At 45.0% G+C, this 26,694-nt stretch overlaps 1 protein-coding gene across 7 annotated transcripts in view; it reads right to left on the reverse strand.

Moving 5' to 3' along the window:
- PAK1 (p21 (RAC1) activated kinase 1) overlaps window positions 1–26,694 on the reverse strand; it is a 117,323-nt gene that overhangs the window by 33,280 nt on the left and 57,349 nt on the right. For 6 of the 7 annotated variants that reach the window (XM_074955393.1, XM_074955402.1, XM_074955423.1 and 3 more), the window contains 7 exons: window positions 21,767–21,977; window positions 16,138–16,238; window positions 13,477–13,624; window positions 11,107–11,144; window positions 4,485–4,601; window positions 3,656–3,833; window positions 170–233 (listed from right to left, as the gene is read on the reverse strand). In XM_074955393.1, the coding sequence (XP_074811494.1) occupies window positions 170–233; window positions 3,656–3,833; window positions 4,485–4,601; window positions 11,107–11,144; window positions 13,477–13,624; window positions 16,138–16,238; window positions 21,767–21,956 (836 nt within the window). In that variant the 5' untranslated portion in view covers window positions 21,957–21,977. The remainder of the gene's footprint in view (window positions 1–169; window positions 234–3,655; window positions 3,834–4,484; window positions 4,602–11,106; window positions 11,145–13,476; window positions 13,625–16,137; window positions 16,239–21,766; window positions 21,978–26,694) is intronic. The other variant, XM_074955445.1, reaches the window with a different exon arrangement.

Here is a 26,694-nt window from a genome sequence, read left to right on the forward strand (position 1 = left end):
ATATATTTTAATATTAAACAATCACACAAAACCTCACAGTCACTATGACTCAAGAGTATGTGGGGAGGGGGAAGGAAGGAAAATGTTATGATACTGTTTCCAGCAAACAAACCCAGCTTGGGTTTTCTGCTGTGTGTATACTGAGTGGGGGGAAGCAGCATATACTAACCCTTGCCCGATCTTCTCAAACCGTGTGTATTTCTTTTTGGGGTCCCCCACGCTCACGATACTTCCTTTAAAAAAAATAAAAGGAGGAAGAGTGTGATTTAAAATTCTTGTTATACACCAATGCAAGAGCAATCCGTTATGCATCAAGGCCCCAACCTCACAATGAGCTCTGCATGGGTAAATGCCTGCGGCTGCACTGGGCAGATGCAGGAGCTGCTCACATGGAGTTCTCTGCAGGATCAGGGCTCAAAAGAGAACTCGTTTGCTGGAAGGCCATAAGCTTCACTGTCACCACAGTTATCATGCGGTGGATCCTCATACTTTCCCACCAGCACGGCTGCTCAGCTCCCTTGCAGGGAGAGGGCTGAGTGTAGAGGATAGGGATTTGTATCTAGTAGAGCTGGGCAGAGGAAAATATTCCATTTCACAGAGGATTTTGATAGCTGGAGATCTGGTTTCATTCCAATTTGGAACAAAACCCCAAAATGTTGAAGTTCTCCATGGAAGGGGACAGAACCCTCGCCATGGGGCAGACTGCTTAAGGGGCTGCCCCAGTGCCACACCCTGGAAGCCAGGGGGGTCCCCAGCTGCAGAGCATATTGCCTGGTGGGCTGCCCCAAAGCCACAGACCCTGGAAGCCCTGGGATGCCTGGTTCCAAGGCAGTCTGCCTGGCTGGCAACCTGGCAGGAAACCAGGCAGGATTCTGAGAGAAACCTTCCTGGTTTCTAGAAGACCTTTGTCAAAAATCAGTGGAGTGTTTCGATTTCAATGTTACTTGTCCTTCCAGTTACTGTTTGCAAAGAGCTTTGATCTTCACAACACCTGTGAGGGGTAAGGAAGTATCATCATCCCCCTGGGTAGGTTGGGAATCAGAGGGGAAATTAAAGCCAACCTTTCCGAAAGCACAGGCAGACGGAAAGAGCCAAAGCGGTGCCATTCTAGGAGTTAATATGGGAAATGAGAACAGAAGGTTTTTCAAAGTCAGTGTTTGCAAGTTACCTGAGCGGTCAGTGTATGGTGGGATTTTCACAAGTGCCCAGAGCTGAGCAAGAAACACCAACTAGATGCATAGTAGCCTTTGCAGACCACTTTGCATTTAGTAATGAGGCCTGGAAACCCAGTGGCGAGCGATGTAAAAACAGGCTATTTTCAGACACCACTGGGGCGCAGCCAAACCACAGGATCTGGGGCAGACAGAAGTAATGGAGAGGAACAAGGGGGCAGCCCAACTACACAAAGCGAGAATTGACACCACAATTATAAAAATGACCGTTGCTCCTTGAGGATGAAGTGCTAGGCAAGGGCTCAAGACACCGCTTTTCCAGTGTAAGGCCTGGGCCTTGGGTTCAGACTGTAAGTTTGATAACTGCTAGAGAGGGGTAATGACAGGATTTAGGAGGAGTTGGGATATTATTAAACATTGGCCTTAATCTCTGCTTCAATGTCCCCATCTGTAAAATGGGGTAATACTTCCCTGCCTCACAGGAGGTTGGCAAGATTAGTAAGGTTTGCAAAGTGCTGCATATGCACTAAAAAAGTTCTTTAAAATCTTTCTATATTTGCAGGTGCAAGAAAAGCTGTTAAACTTTGCCAGACGCTGGGAAAGGGTGATGGGATGGATCACTTGATGATGACCTGTTCTGTTCACTCCCTCTGAAGCACCTGGCATTAGCCACTGTCAGAAGACAGGATACTGAGCTAGGTGGACCTTGGTCTGACCCAGTATGACTGTTCTTATGTTCCTAATTATGTTTGCAGAAGCTCTAAGTGGTTGTCAGAAGACCCATCTATGGGCCAAACTTGAACCCCAGTATGAGCAAGTTCAACTCTGCTCCCTTCGATAGAATTACACTGGGGAGACAATGGATGGCAAAGCTTCCAGCAAAAAACCAATCTTGCAGCTGCCAGAGGGTGTTGCTAAAGGCACCAATGTGAAAGAATTAACACAATGCAGAACACATGGCCCTTTAAAGCAGATCCAGCAAGGCTGACGCATTTAACACAACACAGCTGTGGTGACTTTGCAAGTGTTGCACTCACATTGCCTTAAATTATTCAACCGATTCTATTTAATAGCCTTTTGTTACACAATAGTCACTCCTTTGCTCTCTGGGGCCAGGGGCTGTCTTTTGGGCCTGTGTTTGTGCAGCACCGAGCGCAATGGGGTCCAGGTCCATGACTGGGGACCACGGTAATACAAACAACAGTAAATCACAGAAATGTCAGGCTAGAAGGGACCTCGAGAGGTCATCTAATCCAGCCCATTGCGCTGAAGCAGGGCCAAGTAAATCTAGACCAGCCCTGACAGATGTTTACCCAACCTGTTCTTAAAAACCTCCAATGACGGGGATTCCACAGCCTCCTTTGGAAGTCTATTCCAGAGCTTAACTACCCTGAGAGTTGGAAAGTTTTTTCCTAATTGCCTTCAGAGGTGCTACCCTAATTTATACCAGTTGAGGAGCTGGTCCTGGATTTCATTGATTCCTATTTGTGTTACAGTTGATCTGCAAGTCATGTTTTATTGTCTTACATTTTTAAAATTTGCTTGTGCCAACTGACTACTTAAACGTCAGAGGTTGGGGACATTCAGGATAGCAATTTTACCCAGGTTTTGGAGCAGGGCCTGGTAAAGGCTTCTGTTTAAGGGAGTGGGAGTTTTAGTGAGGAAAGTCCCTTTTATTTGGTTTTGTTGGGAAGAGGGGAGAAGATTTTCTGAGGGTTGCTGCTGGTCTCAGCTGTACCAGAATGCTTTTAAAATATTACAGATAGAAAGCAATTGTTGAACCATTGGGAGACATGATGGAAAGCTGGGCCAATGTTTTCCAAAACAACCGGTGATTTGGGGCATCTCAGTCTTTGAGATCCCTTTCCAGGACCTGATTTACAGAAAGTGGTGAGTGAGCAACCGACCCTCTCACCACCAGTCCCCTTCAAAAAGGTGCCGGCCTCATGTTGGGCACCAGTCCCTTTAGGCCATGGTGTCTATGGGAGGAGAGCAATGCGGAAGTTTTCTAGCTATATCCTTTTGCTGATTTTATTTAGGTTTTTTGGGTGGTTTTTTGGTTTGCGGTTTTTTGGTAGTCACAGTAATAAGCTTTGCTCACCTTCAGCCTAACAAAGTTAAATATAATTATCCTAGAGTTGAGAAAAAGCAACATCTAGGTTGACTTCAGCTTTCACACTGAAAAAAAAATATATGTCTATATTCAGGGCTTAATTGCCACAGGGTTTGAGCATCTGCAGCTCCCACTGGGCTTCACTTGTAATCATCATACTCAGCATGCCCGAAAATAAGTCTCTCGGTGCTTAAATTTGCACTTGAATTGGTCATTGAATAACACAAACATTGAGTCATAAAGTGAAGCCTGAAGTGAAAGATCTCAGAATGGAACTGTCACAGGATCTCTGCTTATTAAGGATTTGGGAACGGAATTTGCCTCTAAGCCACCAAATAAATCAGAATATGGATTTTAAAAGATGACATACTTAATTTTTCCAAGATTTCTTCATCTGACATCTTCGGCTTTTTCTTCTGTTTCTCTGTATTCCTGGTCATTGTGTCAGGGGATGCTGTGTTGTTTTCAGAGGGTGAAGAGATAGGCGAGGTGGCCACATCTCTGGTAGGAGGCGGTGGAAGGGGCTCTATCACAGAACGGGTGTACACCTTTGCGTTGGGAGGCAAATATGTTTTATTAAAGGAAGATTAAAAATAAAAGACCTCTATGCACAAGACATATGTCCTTAGCAGTAGCATGTGCCAAGCACTGAAAGAAATGTTACTACAGTAAGTAGCATTACAACATTAAGAGCTCCATGGTTGGATGCACGGAGGCTGCTCCATTAAGCTGCTCTATGAAAAGGCATGAAGTAATTTACTCCTCTCCCAGAGCAAAGGAGTGTGATTCCCAGCTCAAGGAGACATATTCATGCTGGCTCTGATCGCCTAGCATGCTAAAAATAGCAGTTTGGCTGCAGTGACATGCAACAGGAGGGGTAGGCGCTCCAAGTGTGTACCCATCTCAGACCATAGATACGTATTTGGGGAGGCTAGCCCCCACACCTCCTGCCACCCCGGCCATATTGCTATTTTTAGCATGCTAGCTCAATCAGAGCTAGCGTGACTATGTCTCCTCGAGCTAGGAATCACACCCCCAGCTCAAAGTATAGACATACTCTGGGTCACAATTTGTTCTCAAGTATGTTCCTAGGGAAGTGCAGCTGTGCACCACCCCTTACCCTGGCCAGACTCAAGTTGCAGACTAGCCCAAAGTGGTGAAATCTGTAGCAAGGGAACCAAGATTTCTAGCTTGCTCACTGATTTTGTGTGTTCCGGCCGTGGAGCTATCACTGGGGGTGGAGCAGCATCATCCTCGTCATCTTCATCTTCTGAAACTGGCGGTACTGCAGGGGTCTCTGATACAGCCTTCACATTCTGCATGTTGGTTAAAAGACAAAAGATAGCCTTTGGAGTCCCAGAATAATTTTTTTTTTAAATCACTCCCCACAGAAATGGAATCATGCTTCTAACATTTAAGCCCTTCAAATCACAACTGGAATGATTATCAAATGGGTCTGACAAGAAACCGTGGTCAGATCTCTTGGATTATGCTATAAAGTGACAATTTGATGGCTACGCGTACAAACACTTAAACCCACTAGGAAATTTATGGAACTATTCACATGAGCACATGGGTGTTTGCAGGATCAGGCCCTAAAAAAATCCATTAACCAGGTTTCTTGGACTCCTGAAGGCTTGCTCAAACATTCCCTGTTGGATAGTAATGCACGCTGGAGGTAATTTGAGATGCATTATGCAGCAACGCCTCAATATCAGATATTTCTGGTTGCTTATAGAAATAGTATTGCACTATAAATTACTAGCTAAGGCTCTGATCCTGAAATATCCCTGCAGGGAACCTGTTACGAGCTTAACCAACACATTCCATTTCAAATGAGTTTATCACAAGCCCTCACTTAAGAGAGAGGCCTGCCCAGAAATTAGCATTATGTGGGTGGAGAGATCCACTGGGTATGGTTTGACCAAAGGTGTCTAAGCAAAAAGCATGGGAGAGACACTGAGTAAGCAGCTGGCAACTTAATCCTGAAAATAACCTAAAGAAATCTGGGGTACTGTCTGGAAAGAGCAGTTTGGGTGCTGAGAGCCAGAACATTGTACCCTGTTTGATTCATTCTCAGGGAAACAGGATTTTCTACATTCCTTGTAAATAAACAATGTTGCAAAATACCAGACTCCATCACTGACTTCTATTCCCAACTAGAAAGCCCTAGGACCTCGAACTTTGACTAGCTGCTCAGATCAGCAGGGGTATGAAGTGTCATTGAAGGCAATGAAGCTCTACACATGGTCAGATTGCAGAATGAGGCTAAGTCAAAACTATACTTTGCTACATGATTTTTTTCATTACATGAAACCACAAAGCCAGATAAAAGGGACTGCAATTGCACATGGCTGTATGAAGAGACTGATCTTTAGAAGCAGGAAAAGCTCGTTTTCAATTTAAAGAGATCTGTGCCTCGATTTCCCCTCTATACAATGGGGATAAGTTATGCTCATGGCATACAAACAAAAATCAGAGTATTTTATGGTGGGTTTTTTGGGGGGTTTTGGTCTTTCTGGAAGGTTGCAACATAATTACTTTTATTCTTAGAATCCAGAATGATAACACACAGTAACCAAAATCAGAGATAGACAAAGCAGGCTGCTCCATAAGACAGCAAGGCACAACTCACCCCACCTTGTTCTTGAATTGTTCTCTGCAGACTGATGAGTGATTGTATGCTTCCCTACAGACCCCCTAACTTACGAGCAGGACCAGGAAACACCCCATACAACTCAAAGTGATAGCTTGCAATTCCAACAAGTTTCTCAGTGCACCACAATAATAATAATCTTTCATCTGACCAGGCTCTAGGCGCTCCAGGTGGGGACTGTCTCTCACTGCACATTTGTAATGACCAAAACTGAATTTAATAGAAGTCAGTTTGATCTAGAGATGTGTCCAGGAAACAAAATTTTGGGTGCAGATCCAAACTGCATAGTTCAGGGGTGTTTGGCTCCCATGTTTTGGTTCAGGTCATCTAAATCTGATCTAGTGCAAAGTACACTGCAATTTTAGGTAGGAGGCTTCCGATTTTAGGACTGGACTCAACAGCAGTATGTCCAGCACCCAGATTTTACACAGCTCCTACCGTGTGGATATCTGACTTGTTTTTAATCTGGTCTATATGTGCTTAATACCTATGTCCCTGAAAGCAGCATGATTTATGCATAAAATGTTCCCAAATCAAAGCAAGTAGTGGTGATCTGCATATCCAAATCGACATTATGAAATGTGACTAGGACACCTGTCCCACTGGGAATTGAACCAAGTCTACCAACAGTCATCAGATGGTAATGATCTGGGACAGATCTGAATAGGGCTCTTAGAGAATAAAGGGCTCCTTCTTCATTTACCATTCTCTGAGCCACCATGTCACCCAGCTACAGGTGAAGGTAGTTTTCAGTCCTCAGATTTGTTTTGTGCCACTTCGAGTCTAGGGACTATGAGAGTTTTTCTTCAAGTATGGCAAGCAAACAGACAGGCTCGCTACTTCTTTCCCAAAGATATTATTAAAAATAGTGACCACACCTGTGATTAGTACCAGTACCACCACCACCACCGCCGCCGCCCCCCCGCCCCCCGTGCAAAAGAAACCAACCTGCTTTTCCAGTAGATTCTCATTCTGGGACAACCCTAAGTGACAGGAATAGATCCTGGGCAGATTGTTAGCACAGCTAAAGCATGTTGCTGTGCCAACAAAACAAGAGTTGGCAGAAGCACCACACTGATTTTAATAACCAGAGTAATAAATAACACGGCGCTGGGTGCAGATTAACTTCCGTTGCACGGTGTTTGTTATGGTCTCACCTACTGAGAAACAAGACTGACTTGTTCTCACCTAAACAGATGGCTAAGATCACTGTGGCCTCAGCACCTCTATATCCTTACAGTGATACCATATTCTCCAGCAGCAGTCAGACACTGTCACCTGCACTGATGCTGTGGAAGGTCTGTATGCCACCCCTTTCCATACTATGGTCAGGGTTGGGCCCCAGCCATGAAGTTTGGATCCAAATCCACACACTTTCGCAAAGTTAAAGGATAAGGCTGAAATCAGATTTAGTGTTGTGGATCAGGCTCAATACTGACAGGTCCTACTTCAGTAATACATACGGGATATAGTAGCTATATGGATCTAGAAAGCCTTTTCAAATCTGATAGAGTCTCCTTATTTCTACATATTCATAACTGAAAAACAATACACTTCACAATCCCTTCCTACATAAGGGACACAGTCAACAAACAAAAACCAAAATCACTACTGCCTGAATTTTTTGTAAACTTACTATTGATAGAAGTGACAGCCTAAACTGACTATAACAAAGACTGGTAAAAACAAAAGTTCTCTATTTTTCCAGTTTCCTTTGTTTATCTGAGCACACTTTGTATACAGTCAATTTCACAGTTTCCCTGTTATTGTCATTCTCCTGTTCGTGTGGGACAGAAACAGGACAAATTTAAGTGTGATTGTAAAACTACAAAAATTAGCAAGGGCTACTCAGGGAGAAGAGTATAACCTGAAATTACTTTTATTTATTATTTTGAAATAGACTAGATTTAAAAATCCTAGTATTACTTTACAAAATAGTGACTGTATCAAAGTGCATATTTCCCCTGATCACCACAACAGTAATATTTGTCTTCATGCTTTGGGTTCATTTTTAGTTTTGATTGTTCGGTTTCCCACCAGTTCCTTAGAGCTGGCAGAGAGACAATAATATGACAATATTAAACCAAAGTTACATCCGTAAAAGTTAGTAAGTTTAACTGACCCTAAGTCTCCAGCCCTCCTCATGCATTTAAAAACTGAGGGGCGCTTGCTTTATCAAAATTTGAGGGCCTAATTCTGCAAGGCATTGAACGTTACCTAAGGAGGTTCTGACTCAAAAATTAGTAAGATAAGGCTGCTGAGCACCTCACAGAATCAGGCCCCAGGTCAACAGCCGGGCAAGATGACAGCTTCCCGCTTCCTTATTAGATGTTAGCACAGTTAAACAGTTTAAGTTACTAATGACAGACACATTTTTACAACAAGAGGAAACAGTTACAAAAGCTTACAATGTAAGTTTTCCGTTTCCTTTATAAGGCAGACCCAAACATAGTTGGATAGGCATGCATTGCCTCTGGATGAAGAGACAGCAAACTCACTCCAGATAAAGGTATTGTAGTGAGGAAATGCATTTAGGGATTAATAACAAGAATTTTAGTTATAAGCTAGGGACGCATCAATTAGAAGTAACGGAGGAGGAAAAGGACCTTGGAGTATTGGTTGATCATAGGATGACTATGAGCTGCCAATGTGATATGGCCATGAAAAAAGCTAATGCGGTCTTGGGATGCATCAGGAGAGGTATTTCCAGTAGGGATAAGGAGGTTTTAGTACCGTTATACAAGGCACTGGTGAGACCTCACCTGGAATACTGTGTGCAGTTCTGGTCTCCCATGTTTAAGAAGGATGAATTCAAACTGGAACAGGTACAGAGAAGGGCTACTAGGATGATCCGAGGAATGGAAAACTTGTCTTATGAAAGGAGACTCAAGGAGCTTGGCTTGTTTAGCCTAACTAAAAGAAGGTTGAGGGGAGATATGATTGCTCTCTATAAATATATCAGAGGGATAAATACTGGAGAGGGAGAGGAATTATTTAAGCTCAGTACCAATGTGGACACAAGAACAAATGGATATAAACTGGCTACCAGGAAATTTAGAGTAGAAATTAGACGAAGGTTTCTAACCATCAGAGGAGTAAAGTTTTGGAATAGCCTTCCAAGGGAAGCAGTGGGGGCAAAAGATCTATCTGGCTTTAAGATTAAACTCGATAAGTTTATGGAGGAGATGGTATGATGGGATAACATGGTTTTGGTAATTAAATATTCATGGTAAATAGGCCCAATGGCCTGTGATGGGATATTAGATGGGGTGGGATCCGAGTTACCCAGGAAAAAATTTTCTGTAGTATCTGGCTGATGAATCTTGCCCATATGCTCAGGGTTTAGCTGATCGCCATATTTGGGGTCAGGAAGGAATTTTCCTCCAGGGCAGATTGGAAGAGGCCCTGGAGGTTTTTCGCCTTCCTCTGTAGCATGGGGCATGGGTCACTTGCTGGAGGATTCTCTGCTCCTTGAAGTCTTTAAACTTTTACGATTTGAGGACTTCAATAGCACAGATATAGGTGTGAGGTTTTTTGCAGGAGTGGTGGGTGAAATTCTGTGGCCTGCGCTGTGCAGGAGGTCAGACTAGATGATCATAATGGTCCCTTATGACCTAAATATCTATGAATCTAAGATGACGATGGAGCGGTTATATTTTTGTAAATTATTTTGTTTAATCCGTTTGTGTTTGCTTACTTAAAAAATACCGCACACACACACACCCTCAATGTCCGACAAACAGCAAAACTTTTAAATTGTATCTTCTCAGTAAAAGGAGGTGCTGAACGTGTGCTGGAATAGTTGGAGTACAGGTCAAGAAGAGAGAAGACCTTTCATTTTATTTGTCAAGATTAATTTAGTTAATCATCAACAGTGGTTCACTAATCAGACCTTGCATGCTAATAATTAAATTTGGTCAGACCATAGACATTTATTGATACCTGATAAAAAGCAGGCTGGCTTTCATTTTCCAGATTATTTTGCATAGGGGAAACTGCTGTTCACTAATATAGAGTCCAGAAATAGATCTGTTTCTATGAACGCAGCAATATTCGCTAACAAAAATCACTTGGAATATAAAGCAGTAAACTCAATAGCAGAGTTTACAGGAAAAGGAAAAGAAACATTTGTAGGCCAGAATGACAGACACCCCAATTTATACCAATTTTTAAAAGTTAAGATGACAATTAATTCTGCTTAGCAGTGTTCCCTCTAATTCTTCCCACACATGAATTTTGTTATGTGCACCAACACAGGGATGAGGGGTTTGGGATGTAGGAGGGGGCTCCAGGACTATAGTGAGGAGAGAGGACTCTCTTCCCACAGCAGCTCCGGGCTTGGGCTGGGTTTGGATCGGGAACCTCTCCGCTGGCCGCAGCACGTCCCTCAACAGCGGCCCAGAGCAGCAGCAGCGGCTGTGGGCTCCTTTCGGCCCCCTCCTGCCCCGCCTCTCCCTGTCACTGGCAGGCAGCCAGCGGCTGCTGACTACTGGTGGGTGATGGAGGCAGAGAGAGGAGCCCTCAGCCGGCCAGCTGAGAGGAGCAAGTGGGTTGGGGGGAGCGGGGTCGTAGAAGCTCTGGGCCAGTGGGCCTAGAGAAGCGTGAGGGAGGGGCCAGAAAGGAGCCAGTCTTGCAGCCGCTGGGCCGCAACACAAGTGAAGTGGAGCGCTGGGCCGGGCTGCGGGGCCCCTGCCGAGCGTGGGCCCGGTGCCATGATAAACCAGGTACTGTCCGGGCCGGGCTGGGTCTGGGGTGCCCCGGCAGGTCCAGGGCTAGGGGAGAGGCATCTCTGCCCTCCGCAGCTGCAAGCGCCTGCGCAGTGCTTGATAGACAACTGCACGGCGACACAGCCTCGCTGCTTAGAGGGAACTTAGCTGCTCAGCCATATTTTGGGTAGGCTAGAAGTGAAAGAGAATGTTGATATTAAATATAAAAATGTCTCTACAGATATAGTTTTATTTTATGCACATTGTTAAACTTAAAATATAAAAAATATATGATGTTTTTAAGGCCCGGCTTGACAAAGCCCTGGCTAGGATGATTTAGTTGGGGTTGGTCCTGCTTTGAGCAGGGGGTTGGACTAGATGACCTCCTGAGGTCCCTTCCAACCCTGATATTCTATGATTCTATGAAACAAACATTAATAAAAGAAACAGAAAGCTCACCAGTGTATTTGATGAACCGTACTCCTCTGCAGATTTATCTGAAAACAAAACAGAACAGATACAATTGGAATTATTATAAATTACTTGTATTGCTGCCCAAGCATGCCAGGCACTGCACGAACCCATAGTGACAAACACTGCTTCTAAGAACTTTCAAGCTAAACAGAGGGTAGGAGAAAGGAAGTATTATCCCCATTTCACAGATTGTGACTCATGGCACAGAGTGATTAAGGGGTTTAAGTGACCTACCCTGCATCACACAGCAAGTCTGTGGAAGAACCAGGGATTCAACCCAGATCTCCTGGGTCCCAGTCCAGTGCCTTAGCCACACGACACCAGACTGGCATACTGAGCCCCATTAACACAAATGGAAAACTCAGAAGTGCTCAAAGGTGTTTTTGTTCAATCTTTGGCCTCTAGAGAATGCAAGGGTAGCAGATGATCAGGAACAGCTTAGCACTTAAAAAAAAATTAAAAAGGGACAGAGTATTGTGAAGAAGACTTAAAGTATAGTTCCAGGTGGAGATATTCCATGTTTTTGTCCCACTACTAATGTGACACCTTTTGTTCCGAAAAGTCCAGAAGTGCTTTCCAAGATATACATGTCACTTCCCCCAGCACTGGAATGCAGCCATCTCAGATGCTGAGCTACCCCCAGGGGTGTTTGGTGGGTAACAAGCCTGTGACCTTAGCTGGTAGCAACAGCAGGTTCTGATCCTCTCTGTAAACCAGCCCCTACTGTTGGCGCAATACGTGTAGCCAGGGCCTTATGCAGGCTTTTCCAGAAGGGGGAAAAATGACAGTGAACAAAAGTCTGTGCAGAAGCACTCAAGAACTGAGGATGGAGCACACAGACACCAGCAGGGGACGCTATTACAAATTCCAAGACATTGCTCGCTTCTTTGAGCAGTTTTTAAAAGAGGCCCCAGAACCATGACTTCCCCAGCCCCAACCTCACTGCCACAGACAGAGCCGGCTCTAGGCACCAACAAATCAAGCAGGTGCTTGGGGCGACACATTTCTAGGGGCGGCATTCCGGCGCCGGCCATGCCACTCCTAGAACTGTGCCCCCGCCGCCCCAGCTCGCCTCCGCTCCGCCTGCTCCCCTGAGCGCGCCGCCGCCGCTCCGCTTCTCCCCCCTCCCCTCCCTCCCAGACTTGCCGCGCGCAAAACAGCTGTTTCACGCAGCAAGCCTGGGAGGGAGGGAGGGAGAAGCCGAGCGGCAGCGCGCTCGGGGGAGGCGGCGGTGGTAGAGCGGAGGTGAGCTGGGGCGGGGAGCGGTTCCTCTACCCCGTCCCCCCACCCCTGCTCTGCCTGCTCCCCTGAACGCGCTGCCTCTCCCTCACCTGAGAGGGAGGGGGGAGAAGCAGAGCGGCGGCGTGTTCAGGGGAGCAGGCGGAGTGGAGGTGAGCTAGGGCAGGGGGGAGCCGCAGGAAGCAATGGGGGGGGGGGAAATGTGGCACACCCGGGTGAGGAGGCGGGGCCGGGGATTTGGGGAAGAGATTGGGAAGGGGCAGAGTTGTGGCGGAGCCAGGGGGGGCGAGGGGGGCGGGGCAAGAAAAAAAACGGGGGATGCCAAAAATTGTTTTGCTTGGGGCGGCAAAAATCCTAGAACGGGCCCTGACCATAGAAATGCATTAATCATTTCAAACCAATTAAGTTTAAGAGAACATAAGGCTATTTTTCAAGATTCCTGCCTTTTTTGGATTGCTACCTATGAGCGATATATGGCTTGGAACTTGTCCAGGTTCCTCATATGCCAAGAAAAGTTTCTGGAGGAAATTAGGTGTGACACAGGTTAGCGAGTTCCCCAAGCAGGTTGCCACCTGTGAGATGAGGACACAGGAAATCTAAAACTCTGCAACCATAATGGGGACAAATTCCCTGCTCCCTGGGGTAAAAAGATGCAATCCCCTGGAGCTATGTCCTAGGGCCCTATGCTTAAGACGCTTTCACCATAGTGTACACAATGCATCCTTCTTAAATCCACCCTGAAACTGACGCTGATGCAGAATTTAGCTGCCCTCTTACTAAAGAAACTCTCTGACTGGGAGCAGATCTACCAGTTAGTTTACAGGTGTTGGTTTTAGCCCATAAAGCACTACATGTTTTGGGACCTGCCCAGCTTACAGACTTCCTCATTCACAACCGCAGCAGTTTGGCAAAGAGATTAGAGGAGACTTTCAAGCTGGATTTCAAAGGAGAAAGGCTGCTGGCAGAGCAGAAGAAAATCGCATTTCCTTTGTAAAAACAACTCTCAAGGTGTTTTGGCATTTGTTTGTTCGTTTATTTTAATTTTTAAAAGAAAAATCACAAGGACTTATCAGGGAGTCACACTCAGTAATGCAGAATCAGAGATTTACCACATACCTGTGAAACTCATGTACTTCTGACTGTTGGAGGTCTTTTTGGAATTGTAGAATTCTAGCACATCGAGCACTGCCTGGGGGTTTTTCTTCTGCTCCGATTTGGTGATGTTGGAGGTCTGCAATAACCGAGCCCACTGCTCTGGCATACCCTGTTTGAGACATTCCAAGCAGTTACCACCACACTCTTGGATGCAGTCTACACTCGGCCTAAAGTTGTTTAAAACATTTCGGCCACTCAGATTCTGGGATTTTTCATTGTTTGTGAGAAGGCTTATTGGATTCACACCTTCTCTTCGCCCAGCAACCTAGGTTTGAAATCTAAATCCAGATACTGCAGTCCCATCCATGCAGGCAAACCCTCATGCTCATGTGGAGTTTCACTGAAATCAGCGGGCTCTGAATAGCCCCATAGCTCTGAATCCCAAAGTTCAGATCCAGCTCCCAAAGTTCAAAAGTGGAAGAGGCAGACCCTGTGTTTTGGTTCAGGAAAGTCTTATATGCAATATAAGAAATGTACTATTATGTGACTATCCACTTGTAAAATGACTACAGTGGTAATTTAGATTGGAAGCTCTTTTACCACGTTTGCACAGCACCCAGCACAATCGGGGCTCTGATCCGGATTCAGGCCTCCTGGTGCTATTGTAATGCAGTAGTTTGATAGGCACCAAATCATATTTTGGCCTAGTGCTGGTTGTGACCATTTGGTAATTCTAACAGCATCTAACTGAGTGTCTCCCAAACATTAAATACAGAATTTCAACACAGAAACGTGGCTTTAGCCACAAGTGAAATAAATTTGGTGACCACATTTGTCAAGCTCACAAAAGACACTGAATAATTTGGTATTATTGTTTTTCATACTAGTGTGTTAGGGACTTTACAGACTAGCCTCAAGATACGGCTCCGCCGCCCCTCCCCCAATAGCTAGTCTACATTCAAGGATAGATTGGTGGATCTGCTAGTCAGATGTGACAAACTGTTGCATTTTGGTTAGCTCAGGAGAGCCCCAGAGGCAGTGATATGAACTACTACTAAGTGTAAGCAAGATTACAGCATAACCCTGTCCTCCCAATATTCTGCACATCAATAAAAAGGATAATGCGAAATAGACGCCATTAGCCTAAGGAAAGCACATGCTGCACATGAACAGGAGTGTTTGTGGGGAGCTGGCTGCTTCCTAAAGGAGAAGTTTGGAGCTCAGTGAGACACAGCTGTCAGGGACAGTTTAACCTTTTCTGTTGCCCTGGCCCAGCAATGCAAAAAAAGCTGGCTCACTGTCCACTTCAACTAAGAACAGGTAGTGAAAAACTGGCCCACAGACCACCTTTCTGGAGTGTATTGGTGCCAGGTTTGACAACTGGCAAACTTCCGGCAACCAGGTTATATTACTCCTGAGGGAATTCTGTGCCAAAAAAAATTCTGCGCACATTTTAAAATTCCACAAAATTCTGCAAATTTTATTTGTCAATAAATAAATGTGGAGGCTCCAGCAATGGAGGCAGTGAGGAACACAAGCCACTGGCTGTACAGAGATGGGAGATCACCTGCAGCCCCTGCCCCAGGACAGGGACTCGGCAGTGAGGCTGCACCTGACCCTGACACAGCACAAGGGCCAGGCCTCCTCAGAAACGCCCGGGGCCCTGCCCCTCTGTGCCAGGCGCACCAGGTGTGGGCGAGCAGGCTCAACCCAGCAGAATCCAAGTGTGGAGGGGCTCAGTGTGGGTTGAGAGGGTTCTGTGTGGTGCAATCTGGGTGTGGGCAGCTCAGTGGTGAATGTGGATTCACAAGGGCTCATTTGTGGGGGTTCCAGGTGCAGGGGGAATGGGACTCTGCAGAGGGGTCCAGGTGAAGGTGATTGGAGCTTGGCAGAAGGGGGGGCCTCGGGAGGGTGGGGGTGCTGCTGCTGAGGGGACACCGCATGCCGGGTTTCCACTTCCCACCCCCATCCATCCCCCTTCCCCATTCCCTCCCTTTTCCCCTCCCCATAGTCTCCTACCCCTATCCCTCTCCCCTCACTCCCACATCCCACTCCCCCTCCCCCTGCCCTATCCCACCCCCCTTACTTCCGCACTGCCCTGCCCCACTGTGGGCACTCAACCTTGTACAGAAAACAGGAAGGCTCCCAAGCACACAGAAGAGGAGCACAACCAGCACTAGGCCCCAGGAGGCAACATCCAGCTGCAGAGTCAGCAGCCGGAGCTGAACCTTCCTTCAGCCAGGTAGGTCTGCTCTTGCAGAAATGGGGGGCCTCCCCACTGGAGGCAGTGGCATGTGACCCCGCATGCTCCCCCACACCTTGCCTCTGTTGGAGGGCAGGGGCAATGCCTCCCCCAAACTCGCTGCTCTGTGCACCAGAAACCATGTGGGCGCATGACTGCTCTTGAGGCTTCCCTTTGCTTCCTTGTTATTTTCTGCAGAGAAGCAAAGAAATCTGCAGAGGAACCTGAATTCTGCATCCACGCAGTGGCACAGAATTCCCCCAGGAGTACTCTACGCATGAATTACACTGGGTGGGATTCTCTGGCCCGTGTTATGCTGGCGATCGGACAAGATGATCACAATAGTCCCTTCTGGCATTACTTTATGAAAGATGAATATGTCCCAGCTCCACTAATGATAAACAACTGTGTAATCCTCCTTTCCCCCCAGAAACACTTACCGTGAATTCTCCTGTGACAGCATCAAATCCAACATGAATCGTGTGTTCAAAATCTGAAGGGAGGGAAATTTCTGGCCGTTCTTTCTCCTTCTTTTTATTGGCTGCATATGAGAGAGAGAGAGAGAGAGAGAGAGAGAGAGAGAACGAACATCAAGAACAAAGAATACTTCCATGGCAGTTCACAGTACATCCTCTGCAACCAAATACACAACAAAAACATATGATCTGTGGCAACGTGAAAAAGATTCTGACGGCACACTGATAAAAATTTAATGTTATGGGACAACCATATTCTGATATTCTTGATATTTGCATTTGTAGGCCACACAGAGCCCAGAGAGGTTGATGAGTCCACACACAAATGGGAGAGACTGTCCCGCATAGTTTATGTTTTCCAGCTGCTGTCTTGTCAACTGCAAAACAAATGCTACTCAGCTATATAGGCAGACCTTGTTCCCCAAAGTATTCATATCACCAAAACGGAGGTTTTAAAGACACCCACCTACCCTAAAAGCCACCATTTTAACCCATTATATTGCAAACATGTATTGTGTTTTCCAAGTTTAACCAGGTAGTCTTATTTGAGTCCTGTGCTCATAAGACCAGATTCTGCTCTCAATTGTATCCATAAAAATCCAGAGTAACATTATAGAGGTCAATGGCTTTACTCCAGATTGATCATGTACTGTGAAACAGAGCAGAATAAGGTACATAGCCTTAAACGTTTGTCTAAAACAACATTAAGTCCTTGGGTATTTTTCAGTGTAAGTGGAGAGAATGTTAAATAGTGACAGCTTTGGAAAAGGGAGGAATGAGAGAAGGGCAGATGGAACACTGGAGGATCCCACACGCAGAGAGACACTAGGAGGAACCAGAAGTATCTTCTGGTGAACAGATGTTGAGCATCTGCAGCATGCAGGGCAACCAAAGAGGGGACTAGCAGCCGCAATTGGCAGGAATACAGAGGAAGCTGAGGGCAGGGAGAAGGAAAGTGAGACAAAGGGATGCTGAGAAAGCCAATAGATCAAGGAGGCTCAGGAACTCTAAGACAACTGAAATGGATGTGTGAAGTACTAGAACAGTGGTTCTTAACCTTTACTGCAGCCTGCACCCCTTTGGTTCTCAAAATATGTTTTTGCACCCCTTATGAAAAATCGTTGAAATAGGTCAGTTCTTTAAACCTAGATATATCATAATTACAGAATGAAAGAGAGAGAGAATTATATACATATAAACATAGGTTTGATTAAACAAAGTAGTTGTACTTACGTGCCTGTGCTTAATTTGTGTTTTCGATGATTTACTGTCTAAAAAAATCTGGCATGTCTCGCACCCCCAGAAAGGGCATCTTGCACCCCAGGTTAAGAACCACTGTACTAGAGCATTAAAGAATGTTAGAACATTTACTGTCCAGAATTCATGGCACAGAACTTTTTAACTTCTATATTTGGATTTACTGAATATCAGGATATCCTGCTAAACACCTAAATTCTGCGTCTGTAAGGATACAACTTTTCACTAACCAACATCTCCAGCATCCATTTTCAAACAGCATAATGAGCAAGCCAAGCTTTGCTCCACTGATTGCAGCTACTGCTTTCAAATTCATATTAAATACAAAAATGCATATTCAAGAAGAAGTCTCAATAAAACAGGGCTGTAGCTTGGATAAGCCTAAGATACACTGACTGGTAAACAATGTTTTCAATAATGAATTAAATAATTTAATTGCATCTACTGCATTAAAAATTCATAGTTCTCTCAATATCCAGCTCTCATGCAGAGATTAAATTGGAGATAAAGCCGCATTGGCGCATTCTAGTAAACATGATTGTGCTTTGTATACATGTGGACATGAATTTTAATCTTTGTCGGGAATCTCACGATTCTTTTGAGGCCCACGTAACTGAAGTGAGTAACCATGTGATCTTATGGCTGTAACATTGGTCCTTCCTCAAAGCACCTGCTTCCTACTGCTTATCCACCAGTCATGTCACGTCATGTCTAAAATTTGATTGTAAACTCTTTGGGGCAACCACCAAGGACCTGATTCTAATCTCTCTTAATTTGTGCGATTCCTAACCAATGTGAGCAAGATTAGAATCAAGCCCCACATTTTCCTATTTGTCCAGTAGAGCCCCAAACACAGCTTTGGAGGTGGTAAAAATAAGAATAACTACTTCTAGACCCGGTTTAAATAAACAGGCACTCAATGCTTAAACAGGCTTTCTGATTCTAATGAGCTTGCTCAAATCGGAGAAACAGATCTCAAAGCATAAATGCATTAAAATATTAACACTATCATTGCTTTTCATTGACGATACTGTATATCACAGAATGAGGTATAGGCTAAAAAGGATTAGGTTTAAAGACACTGCCAGCCTTGCGCTACACTTTAATCCCACTTTATAGCCTTTACGGATACCTTACCCTGGGCTTTGTAATGGCACATATGGGACAAACGAAAACTCTTTAGGAGTTTCAGAAGAAAAACAGTCTTCCTAGAAATACCCATCTATTGTTGATTACTTTATTTCCATTAATGCCCCCATTAAACTGTAAGGTTCTGAGGAATAAAAGTAAACTGAAATGTATGCTTGAAAAATTTCAGTGTGTGGCCATGATTACATTCTCACAGTGAACCTTTCATAAACTAGCAAGTTTTTTCTGTAATGTGCCAGACACTGGGTATGAGTTCCTCAGATGAAGATAATAATTCTCTCTCAATACAAGGGGGACCTGCTAACTCAAAATCCTCGGTTGAGAATTCCAAGACAATAATAGTCTTTCCAACTAACTAATATCTCCCGGGAGATGCTGAGCACCCACAAATCTCACTGAAGACAACGAAGCTGTGGATCAGCACGTCTAGGCATGAGACCCCCTCACCGTTAAGTCTATATCCAAACATCAGAATTATGTCAGAAGCTGAACTACCCAGTAATGAGGCCAGAATTCCACAATGCTACCCAACCCGCACAGTGGAAAAGCTAGCCACACAACACCATAGCTCCCAGGCATTCTAAGTCGGAGCTCCACCAGGGACAGCTCCAGATTCACCCCACAGAACCTCAAGTCACCTTACCACCTCTTCCTGAGCCACTTGGAAAAGTCACCTGGAACACTTCCTACCCCTCTAGCATTTCAGTAGGTGGTGCTATTGTAGCCATACAGCAGACACAGCACTGCAAAGGAGAAACCACCACCAAGTCTTACATTCAGCTCATTGAATCAATGAGGTTCTTTCCATAATTGTTTTATATGACTTGCTATCGAAGTATTTGCCAATACTGCTTTCTGCAATCCTCAATTTATAATAGTATAAAAAAATCAATCTAAAGTCCAATATTATTGGTCAGGCCTGCTCCTCAGTGTGCCAGAGCTGTACAGTCTTTATGCAGTTCCATCACAGTAGAGATTATACCCTACCTTAATTAGCCCTTCTTTAACTCCAGTCAACTCAGTAGCTGAACTGTAAGCCTTAATTAAGCTGGGTTCTTGTAGTAATTAGGTTCGTGCATTAGGAGATTCTCTAAGGCTGATCAGCCAATGGATTTTCTATTGACAATTCATCAGCACTTCACGTCAGGAGTGTGGTAGCCAGTCAGGGGTTACTTGAATGAACTCACATATTGGTCTGTCAGTAGTCCTACTAGGAGCCAGGGTGGCAATCAGGCTAAAAGGCCTCTGACAGAGGCAGCAGGAGAAGGCTGCCACTCTGGTTCGGGCAGGTGCATTGCAACAGAAGACTCTTCTGGCCTTGGCAATGATTCTCTTTTGCCTGAGTGGCTACCATGTTGGAATGTCTACAAGAAGCCAACATCCTCTGACATCAATGGTGGTCTGCTCACGGACTTCAAATTGGAGCTGGATCACACCCTCGATGCAAAGAAAACCCAGAGCTGCTGAAGCATCACATTATGGCACTCCTCCTCTTTAGCTCCCAGTTTTGGTGGGGAAGGAAACAATCATGTCAGTGTAGAAACAGACCTGGTAGCATAGCCCTTTTATGGGAAGTACGCAGATAGTGGTCAGCAAACAAGCCTGCAACAGCCAATAGCAAGGGTGCTGTCCTATCTGCTAGAGACAAAAACTACGCAGGACTCAGATCTGGAAAGCTCCTTTGGAACAAGTTACATAACCTCAAAAGGCCCCATTACCTTGTCATCGCCTGTTGGTAGAAAAAAACTATGTATCTGGTGCTGAGACACCAAACACTGTACTTACCATTGTATACACAGTGGGAGAGAGAAACCTGGGCCACTTTAAAAAAAAAAAAAATAAGTAGATGTTTTATTAACATTTGAGAGCACGACAGGTAAAGGGGGGTTAGGGAAAAGTTACAGACGTGTTATGACAGCCAAGGCTTATTTTCACCTAACTGCATGTGAACTGACTCACTTTTAACCAAGTGCTTTGCATTCATGTTTAATGGCATCATGCATCCTTAACATACCTACACCCCTACTGGAGAATGGCACTGTAATAGATATGAAACTGACTGTCTGCTTCCCAGAGCAGGTTAACTAGTATAAACAGCAATTAAGTTACTCTTAGGCCACAGAACTAGGATTAGTCTTTTCCTTCTATCAAGGATTTAGGAGCCTGACTCCTTATTGAAACAGCTGAAAATGTAGATACAAAAATTAGAGAAAGATCTTATTTATTTAGCACCCAACTACCATGGCGATGGACACTATGAATCCTTAAAAAAAGACTGAAAAAGGGATATAAATATATCACAGAGATGGGTTCCTTACAAACAGATTAAACAGAGATATAAAAGGAAGCAGCACAAATTAAGGACTAGAGAATTTCTTGCATCATTGATTCATGTGATAAATGTACAACCTTCAAAATATACTAATGGAAGAAATTAAAATTGCATGTACAGTACATCAGTTCTGTCCCTTATTCCCATCTTGCCTGTTATATTCCTTATTATAGCTGAAGGAATTCATTCAATACAAGTTAATGGGCAAGAAGTTATAGGGATAGATTATTTTTAGCAGTGGACAATGTTGGTTCCAAAATTCTGAAATAAGATAGGATGAGAAAGACTCATCTTAGACATTAAGCTCTTCAGGGCTATGGCTCACATAGCAACATGTGACAGGACTGGTAAGAAATGGTCTTTTAGGCATACTTGCACTCTTCCAGCCTGCTTTCAGTTTCACCAGTGCAGAAGGCCAGCAGGGCTCCTTCAGAAAGCCCATCTGCAGTGGTTGCAAAAACCAAGACCAAAAAAACCCCCCAAAAACCCAACAAACAAACCTCACTGAACTTTGGAAAGGCAGCTGTGACAGGCCCTGAGAACAGGGACATTCCCAGTTGTCAGGGACAAAGACACTGTAATCACAGATCTCACAGAAACACACACACACACACACACTTTATCAACCAACAGACTAAGAGAAGGAATGGCGAGTTTGTGAGAGTAATGGCATTAATTATTAGGAAAGCAGATACCCAGCTAGTCACCACAGGCAGTCCTTATTCCCAGTATGGCCAAAAAATTTATGTGAACTATTAGACCTTGTGAACCATCCTCTAAATTCTAAAGAATCATTAACATCATTCCCCAGCAACACACAAAGAGGAAACTATAGTAAAGATTAAAATACCGTACTTTTATCTCCTGGCAATATAGATCGGTAGAATCGGTCTCTCTTTTTCTTTTCTTCAGGGTTGGGAGGCAAAGGTTTTGAGCCATGATTTAAAGTCCCAGTGTCTTTGCTTCCAGATCCAATCATAGTGCTGGTATTTCTCATTGGAGGGGCTGGAGGCTTGTCTTCGGCTTCCACACCATTATTAGACATCTTCAGCAAAAGAAGCTGTTACTAGGACCAGGAAAAAGAAATAATCACTTTTGTGCATTTTTTTTAAATTACAGTAGCAAATTGATCCTTCAAAAAAATTGTGCATCAGCTCTGTCTTTTAGTTTATGTTAATTACCTGCAGATAACAAACTTGCATAAAAAATTTCTTATGGGGGCCAATGCACGGTCCCAGTGAAGTGGTGCCAAAATTCCCATTTATTCACTAGCAATCAGGATTTGGCCCTTGGACCACAACTCTTAATCCAGTCATAATTATTTCCCATACAAAGACAAAGTTTAAAGGTTCTTTCAGAGTTACTGACATCATGCACGGCCTTTTAGGGGTATTTCATTTCATTGAGCTGGTAAAAAAAACACTGGATCCTCCACACGCACACAGTAACTCTTCATGTAAATCATCCTTAAAGTGCAGATTTAAACAAAGAAGCTACTGTACTTGCAGAATAACCCATTAGCAGCACAATTAACTCATTCCTCTCACCAAGTGAGAGCAAAAGCAATCTTTATACAGCCCAACTGCACATACAACTTGTTGAAAAATGTTGAAATTTTTCATTAAAAATTCAAACAATTTCTGACCAACTCTAGCTGTAAAACAAACCAACTCTATTCCTCAGAATAACCAGATAACTTTCCAAATTTCACAAACAATTAAAAACAAAAAACAAAAACAAAAAAACCACCTCCTGATTTGAGTCCTTTTATTTGGTAGCAGGTTCTGTCACTAAGAAAAGCCCAGCTCCAAAAAGTGATACAGTAAAATCAGAGCAAAGTTAATTTACAACTTCCAAATCTCCGAGTTGCTCCGGCAGGTGAATCTATGCAGGGACACAGCGATTGCAACCCAGCCTGAGGCGACGGCTACACTACAGAGCTTACAGTGGTGCTGCTGTAGCACTGACGGTGCAAAGGTTCTACACCAACGGGAGAGAGCTCTCCCATCGGCTGAGTCACTCCAACCCCTGCGAGCAGGGGTAGCTATGTCGTTGGCGGGAGAAGCACTCCCACCGACATAGGCTGCCCACTCCAGCACTTATGTAGGTGTAACTTACATCGCTCTGGGGGGTGGTTTATTCACACCTCTGATCAACATAAATTATGCCAGCATAAGCTATAGGGCATAGCGTAAGAAGGCCACATTCCAGCAGAGGGCTTTAAAGTACAATAACCCCTCGCTTAACGTTGTAGTTATGTTCCTGAAAAAATGCGAGTTTAAGCGAAACAATGTTAAACGAATCCAATTTCCCCATAAGAATTAATGTAAATGGGGGGGTTCGGTTCCAGGGAAATTTTTTTCACCAGACAAAAGACTATATTATATATTTATATACATACATATATATATATGATATTACACACACACACAGAGTATAAGTTTTAAACAAACAATTTAATACGGGTACACAGCGATGATGAGTGTGAAGCTTGATCGAGGTGGTGGAGTCAGAGGGTGGGATATTTCCCAGGGAATGCCTTACTGCTAAATGATGAACTAGCCCTCATCTGAGCCCTCAAGGGTTAACCCATTGTTGTGAATGTAGCCTCACAGTTTACAAGGCAGCAGGAATGGAGGGAGGGGAGACAGTATAGCAGACAGAGACAGAGACACACACCGCATGTGTGAGAGAGAGAGAGAGTTGCGACACTGACCCCACTCTAAGTACACTGCCTTTTTAAGTAGATCAGCAAGTTGAAACAGAAGCTGCTGCCGGGAAGCTTCCTCCGTCCTGAGCCCTGTCATGTCCCCACCCTGCTCTATATGGAGAAGGGGTAAGCGGCAGGGCAGGAGCAGGAGTGAGGGGGACACCCTGACATTAGCCCTCCTCCCCCCCCAGCAAGCAGGAGGCTCCCTGGAGCAGCTCCAAGGCAGAAGGCAGGAGCAGCACATGGCAGTGGGGGGAGGAACAGCTGAACTGCCGGCAATTGATCACCTGCTGGGCAGCTGCCACATAGGGAACTTAGGGGAGCTGATGGGGGGGCTGCCGGTCCACCCTGGTTCTGAGCCCCCCCCAGCTCGCTCCAACGGGCTGCTCTTCCTGCAAGCAGTGGACAAAGCAGGCAGCTGCCAAACGACATTATAAGGGAGCCTTGCGCAACTTCAAATGAGCACGTTCTCTAATGCATCAGCAACGTAACAACGAAACAACGTTAACCAGGACGACTAAGTGAGGAGTTACTGTATCAAAGCAGAACTTCATTGATTAGTCTGGCAGTCACAGCAGAGCTTGAGCGACACATTCAAGAGAGTCCCTAAGGTCCTAATTTCCAGAGATACAGATGCTCCGCACCTCTGCAAATCAGGCCCTAGACCTAAGTTTCCCAGAGTGGCCATTGATTTTGAGTACCTCCTGCTGGACAGTTAAAATGGAGACACCTTGGGCCACTGGATTCAATGAGACTTCTGGGTGCTGATGGCACCCAGTATTTGGAACCTAAGAAAGCCAAACCACAGCAAAGGCAGGCTATTACACCTCACCAAACATGTTTAACTTAGAAGCGGTGACTCCATACAAGCCTGTCTGGAGTCAGTGCTCCTAGAAATGAAATTTGTTTAAAGATTCTCATTTGGGACATTGGTTTGAATGTCAGAGGGTAATTTTTGGCAGCCAGGTGGGGCTATTCAGCTTTCCACTTGTCTGGGCGTGTTCTGGCATCTACCTCCTGCCTCCTCCATTATTCAGGTCACTGGCCATCAGCCCCATGCCATTCCCCAGTGTGAAAATGAGCAAGAGCAAAAACAAAGCTGACAGCTGGAGATGCAGAGACCAGGAGCTGCATAAGAAGTTTGGGGGATTTCTTTTGGCACAAACGAAAACGCACCAGTAACTCTGACAGCCTTTGGTGGGTAAATATCCTGTTTGACATGAAAACACCCGAGACCACGTTTATACTGAGCTGTCTAGCGTACAGCAGCATCTCTGGTGCCTATAAAATTAGCAGCTCATCTGGATCCAACTGAAACAGAGAAAGGAACAAGCACAGGCTGCCCGGCAGTCACTAAAGAAGCCCTGTGTTCATTGCCCTCACACACCTATGATCAAGAGGAAGCAAGTTAGTAGGAGGCTGCTAGACGAAGATAGCAGCAGAAAGAGAGACAAATAGCCTCATACTTACCCAATGCCACTCCTCGGGAGCGAGAGTCACTTTTGTCACTGCTGCCTCTTTCCCACTCATCCCAGGTCAGGAAGTGTTGAGGGGGAATGATCAAGCTTTGACAAAAGTGACTATCACTCCCGAGGAGTGGCATTGGACAAGTATGAGGCTATTTATCTCTCTTTCTGCTGCTATCTTTGTCTAGCAGCCTCCTAGTAACTTGCTTCCTCCTGATCATAGGTGTGTGAGGGCAATGAACACAGGGCTTCTTTAGTGACTGCCGGGCAGCCTGTGCTTGTTCCTTTCTCTGTTTCAGTTGGACCCAGATGAGCTGCTAATCAGCCTCCTGGCTATTAGGAACTAGTAACTGGCCTGGTAAGCAGCCAGTCAAAAAAACCTACCTCCCCACTGGCTCCCTCTCCCTTGCTGTGCCTTACTGCAGCACACTGCCAGAAAACAGCGAGAAAAAAGAGGCAGTGAACACCAGCTGATCCCTTCACTCACCCATCTCCTGCCATGTTGGAAGGGACGCAGGACCAGAGGGGTGACCACAAGAAATAGGGAAGGAAACTGAGGAGAGCTCTGGGGACAGGGCTGGTGGATACAGTGAGGAGAAAGGATCATTGGGTGAAAAGGAGGGAGACAGTGGTGAAGAGAGGGAAAGAGAGGAGAGAACCATTTAGATAAAAATGGGGAAAGGGCTTGTGGCTAATGCCCCAGACCAGGAGAAAGTTCAGCCACTCACCTGCTGTGAAACCCTGGAGAGGTCACTTTATCTACATGTGCTTCAGTTTCCTCATCTATAAAATGGGGATAATACCCCCTTCCTCACTGGTAGATGGAAGCACTTTAAGATCCTCAAATGGAAGGGGCTACAGGAGTGCCAGTTTCAGCTATTTTATTAAATAGGGGAAACTCGGTTGATCAGAAAATGCTCACTCACTTTACACACGTCCCCCAAAAGCGACATCGCTCACCAGTGGATACCAGTTTTTCACACCTATTTGAGAACTCAGATTTGCAGCTCTCACCTAGGCAACATACACTGGATTCCTCCTCCCATTCAAGCCACCCAAACCCTTCCTCGGGATTGCCCCACACAACATCTAGGATTGTATTAAAATCTACACTTCCCCTGCTCCCCCAACCAGTGCACAGAATGTGTATGGTCAGCCTCCTTCCTCCCCACAACATTTGGAGGGGGGAAGGAAGAAACACTCCAAGCCACAGGTTTTTTGTTTGTTTCAGGATTGAAGGCCCCAGTCTCTTCCATGGCTTCTCCAGGAACTTCCTTGGAAAGCCCTGCAAGTTCCGGCAGCCCAGTCCTAGCAGCCCCGTTCCATATGCATACACCTGAGGTGGTGTTTTCACAGAACTTTGGGACATCAGCCTGGGATGTTTACTTGCCTGAAACAGAAAGAAAACTCACATATTTTGAAGTCCAAAGATTAAAATACAGAACACTGTCAATGGGACAGAGATTCTAAACGTACATTATTGTCAACATCCCACTAAGCTCAGGTTTTGCAGGATAGGTAGGAGCCTCGAGTGGAGTATCCGATTTGCATTTTCTTCTTAGCGTATGCACAACGTGCCTCAGGTGGCAGGTGACCAGGATTCATTG

Source organism: Natator depressus, chromosome 1, assembly GCF_965152275.1.
Source record: "Natator depressus isolate rNatDep1 chromosome 1, rNatDep2.hap1, whole genome shotgun sequence".
Lineage (NCBI taxonomy): Eukaryota > Metazoa > Chordata > Testudines > Cheloniidae > Natator > Natator depressus.